Source organism: Callithrix jacchus, chromosome 5 (genome assembly GCF_049354715.1).
Source record: "Callithrix jacchus isolate 240 chromosome 5, calJac240_pri, whole genome shotgun sequence".
Taxonomy (NCBI): Eukaryota; Metazoa; Chordata; class Mammalia; order Primates; family Cebidae; genus Callithrix; species Callithrix jacchus.
The window spans coordinates 4,039,947-4,057,462 of NC_133506.1; the positions used below are offsets into that span (position 1 = coordinate 4,039,947).

Sequence of the window (17,516 nt, forward strand, 5' to 3'; positions counted from 1 at the left end):
TTTCGCTCCAACGCGCGGAGGGCGAGGTTGGTGCGCGGTGACGTCACGACGCCGGCTCCTCCCGTCGCCGAGGTGGACTCTGGGAAACTCGGGTGTGGCCGTACGAGGTGAGGGCAGGGCCGGGGCGGGGCCCTAGCCGGGATTACTGGCGACTCAGACCTAAACGGTTTCTCTTCTTGCAGACCATGGGGGCCCAGCTGAGCGGCGGTCGCGGCGCCCCGGACCCTGCGCAGCCCCAGCCCCAGCCCCAGCCCGCGGCGCCGGAGGGCGCGGAGCTGCCCCGGCCTCGGCCTCAGCCTCAGCCCCAGCCCCAGCCCGAACCCGGCCCGTGGGGACCGCTGGATGATGTGCGCTTCCTCATCGCCTGCACTTCCTGGTACTGACGGCGCCTTCCTAGAGGATGCCGCCCTTCCACCCGCCGTTCCCTGTGGTTCTTGTCTGCAGCGTCTCCAATCCCCACGTCTCTGTCTCTTATACTCCCTCCCGCGGCTCCTCAGAGATAGCAGAGAATTCGAAGAGGTCGCCGGGGACTGGAATGAAGACCCGACAGGGCCGCCTTCTCAGCCTCGACCCCAACTGTTTCCTAGCCTGCAGCCAGACCCAGCTCATCCCTTCGTGCCCATCCCTCCCTTTTCCGGCTGGCTGGGTTCGGGGCAGCCCTCTCTGTCACTGGCCTTCAGAGGCAGGGCAGGCCTCCTGGTAAGCCGGTAAAGCTGCTGACCTCCTGACCTTGCCTGCTTTCACTAATATATTTATTGCTGAGAACCGTGCTCTTGACTATGTGTCTTAGGTCAAGGCACCAGGGGCCTTGACCTCTGAGAAACCCATGCCACAACGACCGTCCCATAGTCTTGAGGGGCGCCGCTCCCCATCCTGGATCCTAAGGAGGCATCATGAGGCTGTGTTCCCGGAACCCCAAAAGCCCTGGGCCCCTAGGGCCAGCCTTTTGTAGAGGGAGGGTATCTGACTGCTGCCGGTCTCGCTGATGAAATGCATGGGGCAGCTTTCAGATACCCCAAAACCGCCCGGCTCTCCTCCCAGAAGCTTCTTAAGGTCATTCTTGGAACTTGATCTTTGTTCCCTCATCCCAGGGAAATGACACACTCTGTATTTCTGTTTTATTTAGAAATGATTTAAAAAACATTATACAAAGGCTGATCAGTTTAAAATGTGACTGACACTGAAATGCTGTGATGTCCCCCAGGCTGAGGGGAAGCGAGGCTCTGGGGCCCCCAGTTCTTTGCCCCTCTGTCCACCCTGTCCTGGGGTGATGGACAAACAGATGACCACAGGCAGGAGAGTCTGAGATTAGAAGCCTCTGGGCCTGGCCCCACATCCCTCACCTCTGCAGCCTGGGCTGCCTGCCTCCATCTCCTGCTCATTCTCAGCTGGCCTACCAGGAGCCAATGGGGAGCCTGGTGGGAGGCAGGGGTGCCTAGAGCTTTCAAGAAGTGAGAGCACCAACCTGAGGAGTGGACAGGGATCAGGAAGTCAGGGAAGGGAGGCCAGGAAGAGGTGGATACAGGAGACAATTCTCATCTCAGACCCTAAAGGGGTCCACAGATGGAGACACAAGGCCCAGCCAGCCCACTGGATGGCCCAGGCAAGTAACAGCCTCTCTGTGCTTCATCTGAGGGCACGGTGAGAGTTACCGTCGGCCTCCCAGGGCCTACACGAGTTTCATGTGAGTGGACAGATGTGAGCTAATAAAGTGCTTTGCAAAGTATAAAACACTGTACAAACCTATGAATCACTAATATCTCCGCAGTTGTTCCCTGCCTGTCCCAGGGAGCCTGCCCTTGGCCAAAATGAGAGAAAACAAGGATGATAACAGGGGACACAGCAGACCCACATGGGCCTCTGGGACAAGAGATTTTGCTTGAGACAGCTCCCAGGGAAGCAGGAGTCCCTGTCTGTGCTACAGGGTAAGCCTACCCCGATCCCAGAGACCACAGGGTTGAGGGCAAGGCCCATGCAGGCTCAGCGAGCAGGGGTGGCATCCGATACCTGGCCAGCAAGCTGGAGACTGCCTTACACCTCTTTCTGGCTTTGGCAGAGAGCCGGTGGGTGTCACTGAACCCACTGGTCTTGCCTAGGGCTCCTCAGTGACAAGCAGGGCTGCCTCTGCTACACTGGAGCCAGGCAAGCCGAGCCCTAGGAACTCCTGCCAGAGACCGTGAAGGGTGAGCCAGTGAAGGTCAAAAAGGGAGGCCCCTCAGCTTGGGGCCGCTACCAGTAGGGGTGCCGTTCTCCTAACAGCAGTGTGGGAAGATGGGCCCAGTGAGCACGGTCAGCAAGGGCCAAGCTCTGGGAAAACACTGCTTCTGGCAAGACACTGAGTCGGCCTCGGTAGTTGGGAGTAGGGGCACTGAGCATTTCAGAAGAATGCCCTGGGCCCCTTCCAAAGGACTCCCAGGCCCTGCCACTGTTGGCCATGCTGCCGTCTCCACCTCACCTAACTAGTCAGGCTGAGCCCCAGGCCACAAGCGACAGGCTGGAGCAAAGCTGGGGACAGGGACAACAGAGGGGAGTGAAGGACGGTCACAAACTCAGATCTGCCTCCAGAGATGGGGTCAGCTTCTGCCCCAGCTCTGTAGCCTCAGGAGCAGGGCTCAGCTACTGGGTTGTCTGGGCGCTAGAGTGGCCTTAGCAGCACCTTGGTCCTTGTCGCCTGGGGGAGGGCCGCTATGCTGGCCTCATCACCAAGACAGTCACCTCTATTTCACCTAAAGCCTCAAGCAGCCTTTGCAAAATGGGACTTTAAACAGTAGTGACAGGACATTTAAATATTCACGATGTGACAGCTGGGTCCTTGTCAGACCCAGCTGGGCCACAGCCCTGCCTGCAGCATGTGACCCTAAATCCTGGGTCCCAGAACAGACCCTGGCAAGTGGAGCAGGTTTCCTGAGGGATCTGCTGTCTGCCAGCAGGGAAACCCAGGCTTGTTGCCCACTGTGTCAGAAGCAGGGGTCCTGTAGCCTTGGAGGACAGTGGGGTGGGGGTGGGGGGACATCTGACCAGCAGGTGTTGGCAAAAGGGGACCGGGACTGGTGGCATCTCCCAGATGGGGGCTGAGAGTTAGTGCTGGCTTCCCACAGAGGGTGCTGGGTCCCAGCCAGGAATGGAGCTGTGGTGCCTCATGGACACCACGGAGTGCTGTGACCAGGGGGGCTCCTCCTGGCATGGTTCCCGTCTCCAGATGGAGCCTGGCCTATTCCCTTAAGTAGGGAGTAGTTTACCCAGGGCAGAAGGCTGGCAACTGGATGCCAGACACCCACCCTGGGGCACAGCCCCCATAATTCCCTGTCCCACACTCAGCCTAGGCCAATGCACCCACCACTTCAGCTGTACGACCCCACACTAGGGCCCTGCTGGCCCTGGTGAGCAGTGGCCAGAGCTGCTCCTCAGACCCTGGTGAGGAAGGGCCTGGCTGGCTAGACCGAGTGTATAGAGAGGGCTTTGGGCTGCTCATACCCACTCCTGGACTGGCCGCTTATAGTAGGTGACAGGCTGAGGGCCTGTCTTGTTCTTGAACTGGAAGATGGTGTAGACCAGCACCAGGATGCAGAGGGACAGGATGCAGGGGATGACCACGGCCACGGCATTCACGGAGCCTGGCACATCATTGATGGTCACCATGATGTCCACGTCGTCCTGGGGCAGCCGCCGCTCCTTCCGCCGCTCCACCTCCTTCTGGTTGCAGCCCATCCAGTCACGCAGGATGTTCCGTGGGTAGCCTGGCTCCACGCTCAGTTTCTGGTTGTCAAACTTCCAGTAGTCCCTGCCCTTGTAGAAGTAGGTGTAATCTGCAGAAATACAGCCCAGCGTCACCGCTCCCAGAAACTTCCCGTACCTGCTCTGGGGCAGCATGAGAGGGAGGGCATCAGGCGCTGTGGCAGGGGAGGCAAGGTGGGCACACCTGGAGGTTTGGGGTGCAGCGCTTGACTGAGACATGGAGTGTGAAGCTGCAGAGGGGGGTGCTGGGGACCTGGAGTGGCGTGCCTGTCATCTCACAGGTGCTGGGAAACCAGAGGGAGAACTGGGACATGGTTCACTTTGTGCCACCCAGACGACCCTTTGCATGCAGCCTGGGTCACAGCTCTGTTACTCTGTGCCCACAGGCCCCCCCCACCCTGCCCATGTGGGTCCCATTAAGCCTCAGCCCAGCTCCTGCTTGAGCCAAGAGAGGCAGGGAGCAAGATTTCTCCTTCCGTTGACAGCAAGACACTACCTCTCTGCAATTATGGATTTTTTTTTTGGCTTGGCACATATCACTTCACAACTCGAGTCTTTGCAAGTCTTATGGGGGAGGGGTGGGCAGCCCTGCCAATCACTCCCTGGGCAGCCACCCCACGGCTCCAGCAACAGCCTGAGCAGCCCAGCCAGTGGGCAAAGCAGCTTGCTCAGGCTATCCTCATTGGCTGGCTCCCCACCCTGGCTAGGACTTTCATTGGTCTAGGTCCTTGATGTCACCTGTCTCTGAGGCTCCCAAAAAGGGAGATCTTGTGTGTAAAGCATCAGGTATACAAAACAGCCAACAAATAGCGGCTGTGGCCATTGGCTTTCTTATGAGTGACCACTCCTCAGAGAGCCCTTCCCAGCTGTCTCTAGTCTCTAACATGGCCCCCTCTAGCTCGTTGTTCTCTCCCAGCATTTATTTATTTCCTTTTTTTTTTTTTTAAAGACAAGGTCTCATTCCATCGCCTAGGCTGGAATACAGTGGTGCAGTCAAAACTCACTGCAGCCTCAAACTCCTGGTCTTAAGCAATCCTCTTGCCTCAGCTTACCAAGTAGCTGGGACTACAGGCACATGTCACCACACCCAGCTCATTTTTGTATTTTTTCTTTGTAGAGCTGGAGTCTCACTATGTTACCCAGGCTGGTCTCAAACTGCTGGCCTCAAGTGATCCTCCCACCCTGGCTTCCCAAAGTGCTGGGAGTCTTTCCCTTATAGCATCTGTTGCTACCTTGCTTTATGCCCCTTGACTGGGACCTATGCAGGTCCTGTTCATTGCCACGCCCCCAGCTCCCACCACACAAGCTGTCTGTTACGATGGAGTGAATGAATGAATCTTGTCAATCCACATAAACCGAAACCCACAAGATGATGATGATGATGACTACAATAGCAGCTAAAACATATAGCACGGATTGTGTGCTGGGCCTTTTTTCTAAGTATGCTACGTAATTTATCTTATTTAATCCTCACAAAACCATTATATAAAGGTAGGTCCCATTATTATCCCCATTTATAAGTGAGAAAACAGAAATTAGAGATTTGCTCAGATTCATAGTGAGTGGTACTATCGTGGTTGTGAACCCAGCCATTCCAGCTCTAGAGGCTGTGCTTTTGACCATATTAATGGAGACCTACTTAACATACAGTCCTGGAGACTCACTCTGCATCTGGCCAGGCTGGCTGCTCCTCCTGAGAAGCTCATAGGCTGGTGGGGAGACAGGCTGTGAGTGACTGATGGCAGTTGTGGGGGCTGGTGGCCAGCATGGCTTCTAGGAGGAGTTCAGGAAACACAAGTTTAAAAAGTTTCTCTTGATGCAGCGGCTCATGCTTGTGATCCCAGGGCTTTGGAGGCCGAGGTGGGAGGATTGCTTGAGACCAGGAGTTCAAGACCAGCCTGGCCAACAGAGTGAAAGCTTGTCTCTACAAAAATTGTAAATTAGCCAGGCATAGTGGCATGTGGCTGTAATTCCAACTACTCAGGAGGCTGAGGCAGGAGGATCACTTGAGCCCAGGAGGTTGAGGCTGCAGTGAACTATGATCATGCCACTGCATTCCATCCTGGGCGACAGAGTGAGACCTTATCTCTTAGAATTAAAAAAAAAATTTTTTTTAAAGGTTTTCTTTTCATCTTCTTGCCCTTAAGCCCTGTGAAAAGGTGCCTTTGAAACATGCATGCCCATCATTGCTTTTCAGATTTGGTGACTCAAGGAGTCCCTGGAGTACACCTGAGGATAACTATTTGAGAGACTCTGTCTGAAGGAGTCAAGTCAGCCTATGACATCTCTCTGTTGTGGATCATTCCTGCAGATGAAAAAGAGTGACTTGGCAGCTGGTAAGTGAATTAATGGACCATGTGAACATGGGGAGATAGGAGGCAACTGTCTCCCTCCAGGTATTTTCTCCAGCCTGGAGGCCCATGGGCACTGAGGATGCCTGTGGGCACTGATGAGGACCACATAAAACCAGCTCCCCATTCCCACCCCAGCCCGGCCTTTACGTACATCCTTCCTTGCTGATGAAGGCCCCTTGGGGGGCCTGTGGGATGCCCTTCCACACGGTGATGGGCTTGGGGTAGCCAGGATCCGTAGCCCGCCGCTCCTCGCTGTAGCGCCAGTACCGCTCGCCTTTGAAAAAGTAGGTCTTGCCCACGGGTTCCCAGCGCAGAGCTGTGTCGATACCTTCACGGGGCAGACAGCTGCCCAGCTCCCCCAGGCTGTGGGGGTACCCAGGCTCCACCGTCACCTCTTTAAACACCCAATACTTGTCACCTGTGGCCAAGAGGAGCCCAGGATCAGCTTCTTCAGTCACTCAGTGCCGCCTGCCCATCTTCAGGGTATCAGGTGAAAACAGCCCTAGGCCCGCCTGATCCCCTCAGCCCCTTGGCACAGTTTGAGTTTGGAAGGGCAGAAAGCCTGAGGCCAGTCACAGATCGTGGACTGCTTCCCTGTGCTGCCTGGGGTCCGAGTCCCACCCTCTTCTGTTCATGTGACCTGCTCTTCTCTCCTCTCTGGTGATCTCAGCCACTCCCATGACTTCACATGCACTACCACCCCTCAAACCTCCACCAGTGACCCCCCACTCCGAGGCTCTCCCACTGGACCTGAGCAGCAGACCCAGAATCTCTTGGTCTGTGGGCAGCTCCACATCGGGGCTTCCCAGAGTTCCTCATCTGTACCCCAAGAAGGGCTCCGTCCTCGTTACCTTCTGCCTGCCAGGTCCATAACAGGGAGTCCTCGCCTCACTGTTGACCCTCTCTTTCTCCTCTTAGTATTCAACCACTTTTTTTTTTTTGAGATGAGTTTCGCTCTTGTTGCCCGGCTGGAGTGTGATGGTGTGATCTCAGCTCACCGCAACCTCTACCTCCTAGGTTCAAGCAATTCTCCTGCCTCAGCCTCCTGAGTAGCTGGGATTACAGGCCTGTGCCATTATGCCCTGCTAATTTTTGTATTTTTAGTAGAGACGGGGTTTTACCATGTTGGTCAGGCTGGTCTCGAACTCCTGACCTCAGGTGATCCACCCACCTTGGCCTTCCAAAGTGCTGGGATTACAGGCATGAGCCAACATACTCAGCTGAGTAGCCACTTCTGAGGCCCTCTGACTCTCCTGGCAGCTGTCCCTTGCTCTCCAGCTGCACTGCTCCTCCCTGGTTTGGGCCTCATGAATGGTGCTCTCCAGAATCACCTCAGAAATGGCCACCCTGCCCCTGCCATGTCTGTCGCCTCCTGCCTTCTGGCTCTCCACTGCTCAGAAATGTTCCAGGAATTTCCAGCCTTGGCCTAATGGATCAAGACCACATTCTGGCCTGGCAATGAGGGCTCTTCAGGATTTTCCCCCAAATGACCTTCCTGGGCCATTTGTCACAGCTTTCCAAAGAGGGGCTTCTGTGGCCATCAGGTGGGTCTTCTAAGCCCTGTGAACGTCTGTTCCCATCCCAACCCTGCTGCTTTATTCAGCCGTTGTCCCTCTGCAATGCTTTCCTTGCTTCTCACTGTCTGTCTGTAGCTCACCCATCTTAGGCCCGGCCCAAGTAAAGATAATTGTCATGAAACAACCTAGCACAGTGCTGGGCACAGGGTGGGCAACTTAGCTCCCTCCCATGCCCGCCCCCGACCTCCCCAGCCTGAGTGACCTCCTCCCTCTGTGTTCTTACAGAACTGACCAGATGGCCTCTCCCGTGGGGTACTGGGTGGTCTTCAATTGTTTGTCCATGCGGAGCTGGGACAAACACGTGGGCGGAGCTGGTCACCCAGCAACCCTGGCACATACAGAGTCTCAGGCATCACTTTCTGACTTGATTTGTCAGAGGTCAGTGTCTCTGTTATGGCTAGAAGGGCCCTCTGAGGACATCTGCCCCTTCCAGTTTAGACGGGAAAAAGGAGGTCCCAAGACCTGGGGCAGGGAGCTGTCCTACAGCACAGGCGACATTACCTCTGAAGAAGACAAATCTCCCATCAGCCCTTTCGTAGGCTGCGTCGATGCGTGCAGGCAGTCCCTTCCAGAACTGGTCGATCTGCATGGGGTAGCCCTCCTGCACCCGGTGATTGCGCAGGCGCCAGAACCAGCGATCCTGGGAGGAGAACGGCGTGTCAGGCCCTGCCTCTGCACCCAGTGATTTCAGCCTTGGGGTTTAGGCCCCAGCTGCCCAACACCTTCCCTGGGGCCCAGCCCGGCAACCCTCCGCAGAGGGTCCATTAGCTGCTTTGGAGTTTTAAAGCCTTGGGAGGAAGACAGGATGTCCCTGTCACTCTCTTCATTTCAGCCTCCTGCTGACTGTTGTGGCCGGGTGGAACAGGAGACAAGACAGCAGACAGGCCTGGTGTGGAAGGGAGATGTGAGGGAGCTGGAAAGGATGAGGTCGGGGCCCGGAGTGGCCACATGGGGGCAGCGGAGTGTCGCTGACATTAGGTCCTCAGGAGAGCAGGAGGCTGTGGTGGTCACTGAGGCTGGGCCCAGTGCCCTTCGTCGGGCTGGCTCCATCCAGCAGGGCAAGGATCATGGGAGTCAAGCCATGGGAATTCCCTCGAGACCTGGGCATGAATTGGTATTCCTCCACTTGTGGCTACATGACCTAGGGCCTCATCTGCAAGTGCAGGTGATAATGGAGAATAATGAGAGATTCTAGGCAAAGGGCCCAGAACAGTAAGGGGCACACAGTCCATGTTGAGTAAATGGCAGCTAAATAGTCTGAGTCCAGTAGAAATGCCTCTTCTAACTGGCGCCTTGTCCCCACTGCAGCCTCGGGCTGGTAAGCAAGCAATCTAGGCAAGGCCTGTAGCCTCCCGGGACCTCTGTTTTCTTATGTGTAAGTGGGGATGATAAAACCCAGACCTGCCTATGAACAGTTCAGTTGGATCAAAGTAGAATGAGTGCAGAAGAAGGAGCATGATTTGTAAAAGATGGTACAAAAGCCAGTAGTTTTAAAAGGTGTTTCACAAAGTACTTTCACATCCAGGTGTGTGACCTCATTTTGACTTTTATGTCTGTTAAGTTGATCTGAGATATACAGTCTTAAGAAAGGCCTAGACTTGCCTAGAGCCACTCAGTGAGAAGCCAGACTGTGGCTGACCCACGCTGCCTGATTCCTGCGAGGTGCTCAGCGTGTGCTGGGAGAACTCCATGAGGGGAGTGAGGCAGCCTTCTCCACCAGCCGACGTGATGGAGACGACCTGCCCAGATCCCCTTCAGAGAAGGGCTTCTTGCCCCAGTGGCTAGGAGTGTAGCCAGCAGGCAGTTTCCAACTGTTAGCCCCTTTGGGGATGTTCTCTGCTCTGGAGAGCCTCCCTCTATTACTAGATGCCCTTGCTCATCCCGTGATTGAATGAGGGAGGGGTTATAATGTCCCAGATATTCTGAGCCCAGTGTAGGATGACTCACAGGCCACCGTAGCTCCAGAGCTCCCTGCGGGGGTGACTGAGGCTGCCATAGGCCTGCCTATGTTGCCACCTCTCCCTCTTCCTTGTCCTGCTTCCTTCTCCTCCTTCCCACAGATGTTGATTCTGAAGGTCCTCCCTAATCGAAATCCTGCATTCCAGACCCCACCTCAGAGTTCGATCCCCTCAGAACCCAACCTACAACACATCAAGCAGATGGCCATCCTGTCAGTCCATGGCTGAAGGCGGACAGATGACAAGGTATAACCTGGCCAGGAGCAGCCTCTCAAGCTTTGGCAGGGTCTGGAGTCAGATTCAGCCACCACTGACTTAGCCCCTACTCCAGGCTGGCCATCTTCATAGCTAGGCGTTCACTGGATCTTCACACACTCTTTGCTAAAGGAATGACTCCCCCAGGTTTCAGAGAGAGAAACTGAGGTCCGGAGAAGGGAGGTGACTCACTCAGTCAAGGGGCCCAGAACAGTACGGGGCACACAGTAGCCAGACCAGAAGCCAGCATCCATAGATGGGCCCTCTGAGGACATCTGCCTCCCACCCTGCCTCTTCCAGTTTAGATGGGAAACAGGAGGTCCCAAGACCTTGGGCAGGGAGCTGCCCCAGCATTAACACCTGGGGAGGTAAGTGATCACCCATCTTTCCCTCTCCCTCCTGGAAACAAGTTGATTCACCCAGCGGCACCAGGAAAAGACCCCATGCTCTGGCCACTGGGCCAGCTCCCGTCCAGGCCCCATTGTAACTGAATCCCAAATCAGGAGCCTTCCTCAGCTCCATGTTGTAAGGGAGGAGGGGGAAAGATCAGGGGCCAGCTGAGGGGCGCCAAGCCATTGGCCCTACCTTAAACACAAACATCTCGCCGCGGAAGAGGGCCACTGTATTGAAGTTGCCGTCACAGATGTTGGGTTTGGTGCCTGGTGTGGATGGCCGGTCCCCGAGGGGTGGCCGGGGAGGCCTGGGCTGGCGCTCATGCTTCCTCTCCGATGGTGAGTGGATCCTGCGGACGGGGAGTGTGGGGAGTGGCCTTGTGGGCTCCAGAGGCTCAGCTGGGGGTCCTGGAGAGAGGGGCTGCATCTTAGAGAGGGGGCAGCCGTTCCCTGCCTCCCACTGCCATTGTCTCAGCCTCACCCAGGGAGCTCTGAGACAAGTCTGACCCAGTCCAGCCTCCTGTCCCCTTTCCCCCGGTTAACTCCCCTAGTCTTTGAGAAAATGGATGAAAATAGTCATTATATTGTGACTCTCATCTTCCCACTCCCAAATCTGGTATCTTCTCTTTTCTCTCTCTCCTGTTACACGGCAATCATGTCCTTAGGGTCAGCATCCCATGCCCTCTCTGCCCCCTTCACACACACTGGCCCACTTCTCACCCCCTTCATTCATTCTCTAACCCACTCTAGTGCAGCTTCTACCCACCACCCACTCCAACTGGATGATCTGTCAAGATCATCCAATGGTGGCTTGCTCAGACTTTGATGAGCACATGCATCATCTGGGGATGTTGCTAAAATCAGATGAGGGCTCAGAGGGCCTGGGGTGGGGCCTGAGATTCTGTATCACTTGACACTCTCAGGTGATGCTGATATTGCTAGTCTGAAGACTACACTTTGAGCAGCAAGATTCATAGAAACACTTTTCCTGAAACACTTTCTTGGTGGTTCTCCTGCCTCATGGGCTGTTCCTTCTCAGCCTCCTCTGCTGGCCACCTGTCTCCTCTGCCCTACTCTAAAGGCTGGCATGCCCTGAGTCCTCTTCTTTTTTCTCTCTACATTTTTGTCCTTAGGTCAGTGCTTCTCCACTTGGGCTGCATATTAGGATCACCTGGAGGAGCTTTTCAAACTCTGGATGTTCAAGAAGCACCAGGCCAACTATCCAACTATATACACACACACACATATATATATATATATTTTTTTGGAGGAGTCTCACTCTGTCCCCCAGGCTGGAGTGCAGTGGTGCTATCTCAGCTCACTGCAACCTCCACCTCCCACGTTCAAGCGATTCTACTGCCTCAGCCTCCTGAGTAGCAGGGAATACAGGTGCATGCTGCCCCACCTGGCTAATTTTTGTTTTTTAGTAGAGATGGGGTTTCACCATGTTGACCAGGCTGGTCTCAAACTCTTAACCTCAAGTGATTCACCCATCTTGGCCTCCCAAAGTGCTGGGATTACAGGTGTAAGCCTCCACACCTGGCCTAATTAATTTAAATTTAAATGTCATTACTGTGTATGACTAGTGGTTACTGTACTGGGCACCAAAGATGCCAAATAAACATCCCAGCCTAGACTTTTTTTTTCTTTTTTTTTTGAGACAGGGTCTCACTCTCTGACCCAGGCTGGAGTGCACTGGTGCGATCTCAGCTCACTGCAGCCTCCACCTCCGGTTCAAGTGATTCTCCTGCCTCATCCTCCTGAGTAGCTGGGATTACAGGTACGTACCACCACGCCTCGCTAATTTTTGTATTTGTAGTAGAGACAGGGTTTTGCTGTGTTGGCCAGGCTGGGCTTGAACTCCTGACCTCAGGTGATCCATCTGCCTTGGCCTCCAGCCTAGATGTTTGATCTGCAGACTGGTGGACCCTGTCGCTACACAATTACAAAAGCTGGAAACCCTGGGGTCATCCTTGACCCTCCCTCCTTCCTCTCAGCCCACATCTGATCTGTCAGCAGAACCTATTGTTCTACCTTTGGAATAGCTTCTGGGACGCACAGCCTCCACCTGGTCTTGGCTGCTTTACCTGTGGAGGTCCTGCCTGTCCTCCAGGGCTCTGACTGGGTCATCTCCTCCATAGGGAGCCCTCCTCCTGTACTCCGTAGCCTGGGGGCTCTGGGTGCCTGTGCTGTCTTGACAAGCATTTGCTCAAGTAAACTGGTCTCCCTATCTCACCTGATTTGACCAGAGCAAGAACCTCATATACCAGTGTGAACAGAACTGGGAGAGAGGCATGTAAGAGGCCAGCTTCTAATCTTTCATCTTTTTTTTCCTTTTTTTTTTTTTGATATAGGGTCTGTTGCCCAGGCTAGAGTGCAGTGGTGAGATCTCCGCTCACTGCAATCTCTGCCTCCTGGGTTCAAGTGATTCTCTTGCCTCAGCCTCCCAAGTAGCTGGGATTATAGGCACCTGCTACCACGCCTGGCTTTTTAAAAATTTTTTAAATTTTGTAATTTTTGGTAGAGATGGGGTTTCACCATGTTGGCCAGGCTGGTCTCGAACTCCTGACCTCAAGTGATCTGCCCACCTCGGCCTCCCAAAGTGCTGGGATTTCAGGCGAGAGCCACCGCACCTGGCCCTCATCTTTTCACTTTAAAGAACAAAGCTCTGGTTATAGTACCCATTACACTGTATCTCTGTTACTTCTGCAGATGTGCAAACCTGCCTGGCTAGAGGAGGACCCCATGGGAGTGCTCAGTTACTGTCTGGTAGAGCAGGGAGGGAACGTAGCACAAAGGGAGAGGAAAGAGTGTGGAAGGGGAGGGGTAAAGAAGAGGGAATGGGTGGCCCTCACCTCACTTCTGTCCCTCTCGGTTATAGCCCAGACCCTCCCCTAGGTTTCCCAAGTGTGCGAGGGAAAGCCTTGTCCTCTGGCCAGGCAAAGCCTTTGGAAGTCTGTAAAGATTGCATAGTCAGAGAAACAGCAGCCATGCTGATGATAGCATCATCCCCCTCCCTCGTCCCCTGCCCCATGACAGGTAGGCAGTCACAGCCCAGCCCTGAGGAAGGAGCAGTCACCCATCTCCCTGCCACACACCATAGATCTTCTGGATGCCCTGGAGATCATCCTGGGGAAGCTTGAAGTTGTGCGTTTCCATGTACTGGTAAAAGGGTGCCATGATGGCGCTTGGGTCGTTGGAGTGCTCCAGTCCCAGCGCGTGGCCCAGCTCGTGCACAGCCACCAGGAAGAGGTCGTTCCCTGTGGAAAGGAGCATGGGAAGGTGCCCAGGGCACCCGCTTAGATGTGAGTCAGTCAGCCAAGCCATTACCTCAGCAAACACCAACCACAGGCCCTGTGCCAGGCCCCGTGCTGGACACTGGGGACATACAGAGAAATCAGACACAACCCCTGCCTCCCAGGCCTCTCTGCAGCATGGGGACAAGGAGAGAGAGAACACCAGTGAGGTAGAGGGCTCTGGGGGCATTAGGAATGTCTGAAAGCGTCGGGTGGGGATTCCGAGGAGAGAGGGCTCATTTAAACTTGGAGGAAGGTGTTCAGGGAAGGCTTCACAAAGGTGAAGCTGAAGCTGAGTCTTGAAGGATCAGAAGTCAGTCAGGAGAATGGATTCAGGGGGCAGGAGAGGAAGGGTGGGGGTGGCATTCTTGGCAGATAGAATGTGATAAACAAGGTCCGGGGACAAGCAGTTTCATTCCACCTGGCTCTGGAACAAAGCACGAGGGGAGGGCTTGCGAGAGATGAGGTCAGCCAGGCTGGCAAGCAGGGCGCTTAATGCCATACAAAGGAATTTGGATCAGCTTCTTGGCTAGTGGGGGGTTTAAGCAGGAGTGGGGGTGGTGATACAAGGAAATCACTGGCTGCATTTGGAGGGACGATTATCGGGAACAAGAGCTGGGGAAGGGGGAATCCGTTTGGACACTGGGGTCCAGGTGAGAAGTGAAAAGGCACTGAGGCTGACCAGGCGCAGTGGCTCACGCCTGTAATCCCAGCATTTTGGAAGGCCGAGGTGGGCAGATCACTTGAGGTCAGGAGTTCGAGACCAGCCTGGCCAACATGGTGAAACCCCATCTCTACTAAAAATACAAAAAATTTTCAGGGCATGGTGGCATGTGCCTGTAATCCCAGCTACTTGGAAGGCAGAGGCAGGAGAATTGCTTGATCCTAGGAGGCATAGGTTGCAGTGAGCTGAGATCTGCACCACTGCACTCCAGCCTGGGCAACAGAGTGAGACTCCATCTCAGAAAATAATAATAATAAAAAGGCCCTGAGACCAGGTGGAGGGAATGGGGACAAAGAGAGCAAGTTCAAGGGTTGGCAGACTGGCTGTCAGCTTCAGGAGACTCCGGGCAGGCGGGGCCTGGGCATGGGCAGCTCTCTGCAGGACCTCAGTTCTGGAGGAAGGGAACTGTTGGCCAAGATTAAGGCAGGGATTCGAGTGTAGGTGAAAACACAATCCAGGTCCTGGAAATGGGACACAGGATCCCAAGGGTGGAACTGAGGCAGCTCCGTGGCACTGTAGTTATGAGCTCGGGCCCCTGAGCGGGACAGATCACCTTCATTCCCCTGGCCAGTCTGTGAATATGGCCAATAGGCCTACCCCTAAGCCTCAATGTCCTCACTTATAAAATGGGGCATCAGACCTACCTCACCGGGCTGTGTGAGGTTGAATAAGATACACACGAAGTACGTGGCTTGGCACAGAATGGCAGCTGTTGTAATCCTATATCAGACAGAAGCTGGGTGACTGGAAGAAGCCCACTAACCAGAAAGGAAGCACAAGGCCAGTGGAGCACCAGCAACCAGATCCTCTGAAAGCCAACTCCCCTGAGCTTCTGTATTATGCCTAGGACAGGACAAGGAGGCCTGAACTTAGGGGGATTAAGTGACTGTAGCTTTGGGGAAAAAAATGCAGGGGGCAGGGAGTTGATAGGCCATTGGACCGACAGTCCTGACTCCCATCTGCCCAGTTTCAGACTCTTGCTTGCCTTGACCTCTGGCATTTGTAGCCCTGTGAGCCCTTCCTCTTATCTCCTGGCCATAAGGCATGGCTCGGCCCATTTCTGCCACCTCTAAGTCCAGGGAGGCTGCTAGGAGCCTAGGAGGTGGTCAGGAGTCCTACTGCCCACTCTGGCCCAAGCGTCACTGGCAAGTTGTTCTACCCCAACCCAGCCTAGCGTCACGTGGGGGTGAGGATTATTTGGTCTTCCTGGTTTAGGTCTCCAGAAGAGAGAAGAACCCCATGGGGCAGACCCAGACCAAGGACAGTACATGCCTGCCACAATACTGACATCACCAGTGTCTTCTGTGAAGCTGCCTTTGAGCAATGGAAAGGAAGGAGGATGGGCAAGATTAGTGCAAGGTTGGCCAAAAGCCTGGGGCTGGCCTTCTGCTGGCATGAGAGGGCCAGGCCGCCCCCAGCTCCTTCCTCAGGTCCTGGCCCCTCTGGCAGCAGGGAAGGGTGAGCTCATCTCTGAGCTCCATCCCAAACAAAGGCAACTGCTAGAGCCAGCGGAAGGCCGCTCTGCTTCCTGGGGTCCAGTCCTGGCTCTGCTCCTGGGCTGTTCTATGACCTGGGAAAGGTGTTCAGGGCTTCTGTCTCCTGAGCAGGCTCTGTCCCAGGGGCTGTCCACGGGGAGCTCAGCTGGAAAGCAGGGAACAGGGCTCTGAGCACCGTGGGAGACTGGAAACCTTTGTCCACAGTCTTGTATCTTGCTCTGTTAACCCCTGTGCTGGGTCTGCAGAGGGCAGGAGTAACCCGTTAAAGGAAGGAGACCCGTGTGTTGGGTTCAGGAACCAAAGGGAAGGGAGGAGCCAGGGAGCCAGCATCCTGCCACACAGAAACCCAAGAGACCCCTTGGGAGGGAGTGGGGCAGGGGCAGGACTCCCTGAGCTTGTGAGGTGAAGGCAGAGGTGTGAGAAGGAGAGGCCTGCTATGAGGACCCCATGCTCCATGGGCAGGAGGCTATTACGGTCGTCATATTTTTTTTTTTTTTAAGACAGAGTCTTGCTCTGTTGCCAGGCTGGAATACAGTGGCATGATCTCAGCTCACTGCAACCTCTGCCTCCTGGGTTCAAGGGATTCCTCTGCCTCAGCCTCCTGAGTAGCTGGGACTATAGGTGTGCGTCACCATGCCTCGATAATTTTTTATATTTCAGTAGAGACAGGGTTTCACCATGTTGGCCAGGATGGTTTTGATCTCCTGACCTCGTGATCCACCTGCCTTGGCCTGCCGGCCAAAGTGCTGGGATTACAGGCATGAGCCACCATGCCCAGCCAGGTTTTTGCTCTTTAAGTGGGTGAGAAGCAGGGAAGCCAGTCTCTGGGAGCCAGACTGCCTGCTTTTGAATCCCAGCTCTGCCATGTCCTAGCAGTGTGATATTTTACATTTCTTCCTCTGGAAGCTAGAAGGAACAATGGCACCTTGGTCGTAGGGATGGGGGTGAAGATGAATGAGGCAGAGTGTGTAATGCACTCATACTGGCTCCTGGCACAGAAGTATTACCCTTCATTAGCAGGGTCCTGTTGAGCTGTGTGTGAGCACCAGCAGCCCTGATAGGATGTGTTCCTGGAAGTCCCTGGGCCTCTGAGCAAGTCCCCAGCAGTCTACTTGGCTACTCAAGTGGGCCTTGTCTTTACCTCATTTCTTTCTCTTAGGATCTCCCTATTCGGTGGTTCTCATCCTATTAACTCCTCCAGCCCCACAAAAGGGGATTGCCAGTGCTGCCCCTCCACTTGGAATAACCAGATTCCTTCAAAGTTCAGCTCCATGCCTATCTTCCTGGAAGCCTTCCTTGACCTCCCAGCTGGCAGTGAGTGCTCCTGTCACTGTGCCCTCCCGGCAGTTTCTCTGAACTGCCTTTATGGCACTGACCGCTTCCTCCCCACATGATCGCTGCTAGTGCACGTGCTTGCCACCCAGAACTGCGGGTTCCTTGAGGATAAGCTTTGTGCCAAAGAGCAAGGTGACAGCATCCGAGATGGAACAGTGCCAAAAGCACAGTATTTTCCCAAGGGAAACACCTGGACCACCTGCAGCAGAACCACCTGGGGTGACATAAAAATGCAGAGTCCGGGGGTCACACCTGGCTCTGCCACATTCCAACTGGGTGAATTTCTTATTTTTTATTGTTTTTTTTTTTTTTGAGACAGAATCTTGCTCTGTTGCCGAGGCTAGAGTGTAGTGGTGTGATCTCAGCTCACTGCAACCTCCACCTCCTGGGTTCA

General features: G+C 54.7%; 2 protein-coding genes and 1 long non-coding RNA gene across 4 annotated transcripts in view; 2 read left to right on the plus strand and 1 right to left on the minus strand.

Moving 5' to 3' along the window:
* Positions 1 to 69: 69 nt before the first annotated feature.
* On the plus strand, positions 70 to 1,731 carry MMP24OS (MMP24 opposite strand). Its single transcript, XM_035298014.3, has 2 exons — positions 70 to 107; positions 183 to 1,731. The coding sequence occupies exon 2, from the start codon at positions 186 to 188 to the stop codon at positions 381 to 383; it is 198 nt and encodes a 65-aa protein (XP_035153905.3). The 5' UTR covers positions 70 to 107; positions 183 to 185; the 3' UTR covers positions 384 to 1,731.
* Positions 1,105 to 17,516, minus strand: part of MMP24 (matrix metallopeptidase 24) — a 51,322-nt gene continuing 34,910 nt past the window's right edge. For both annotated transcript variants that reach the window (XM_035298011.3, XM_035298012.3), the window contains exons 5-9: positions 13,370 to 13,531; positions 10,465 to 10,679; positions 8,168 to 8,306; positions 6,241 to 6,507; positions 1,105 to 3,806 (exon numbers count right to left, since the gene is read on the minus strand). In XM_035298011.3, the coding sequence (XP_035153902.3) occupies positions 3,469 to 3,806; positions 6,241 to 6,507; positions 8,168 to 8,306; positions 10,465 to 10,679; positions 13,370 to 13,531 (1,121 nt within the window). In that variant the 3' untranslated portion in view covers positions 1,105 to 3,468. The remainder of the gene's footprint in view (positions 3,807 to 6,240; positions 6,508 to 8,167; positions 8,307 to 10,464; positions 10,680 to 13,369; positions 13,532 to 17,516) is intronic.
* LOC128931995 (uncharacterized) lies at positions 9,785 to 13,434 on the plus strand. The gene is made up of 4 exons (XR_013535019.1): positions 9,785 to 9,870; positions 10,180 to 10,247; positions 11,936 to 12,051; positions 13,311 to 13,434. It is a non-coding gene; the product is annotated as an uncharacterized LOC128931995 (long non-coding RNA).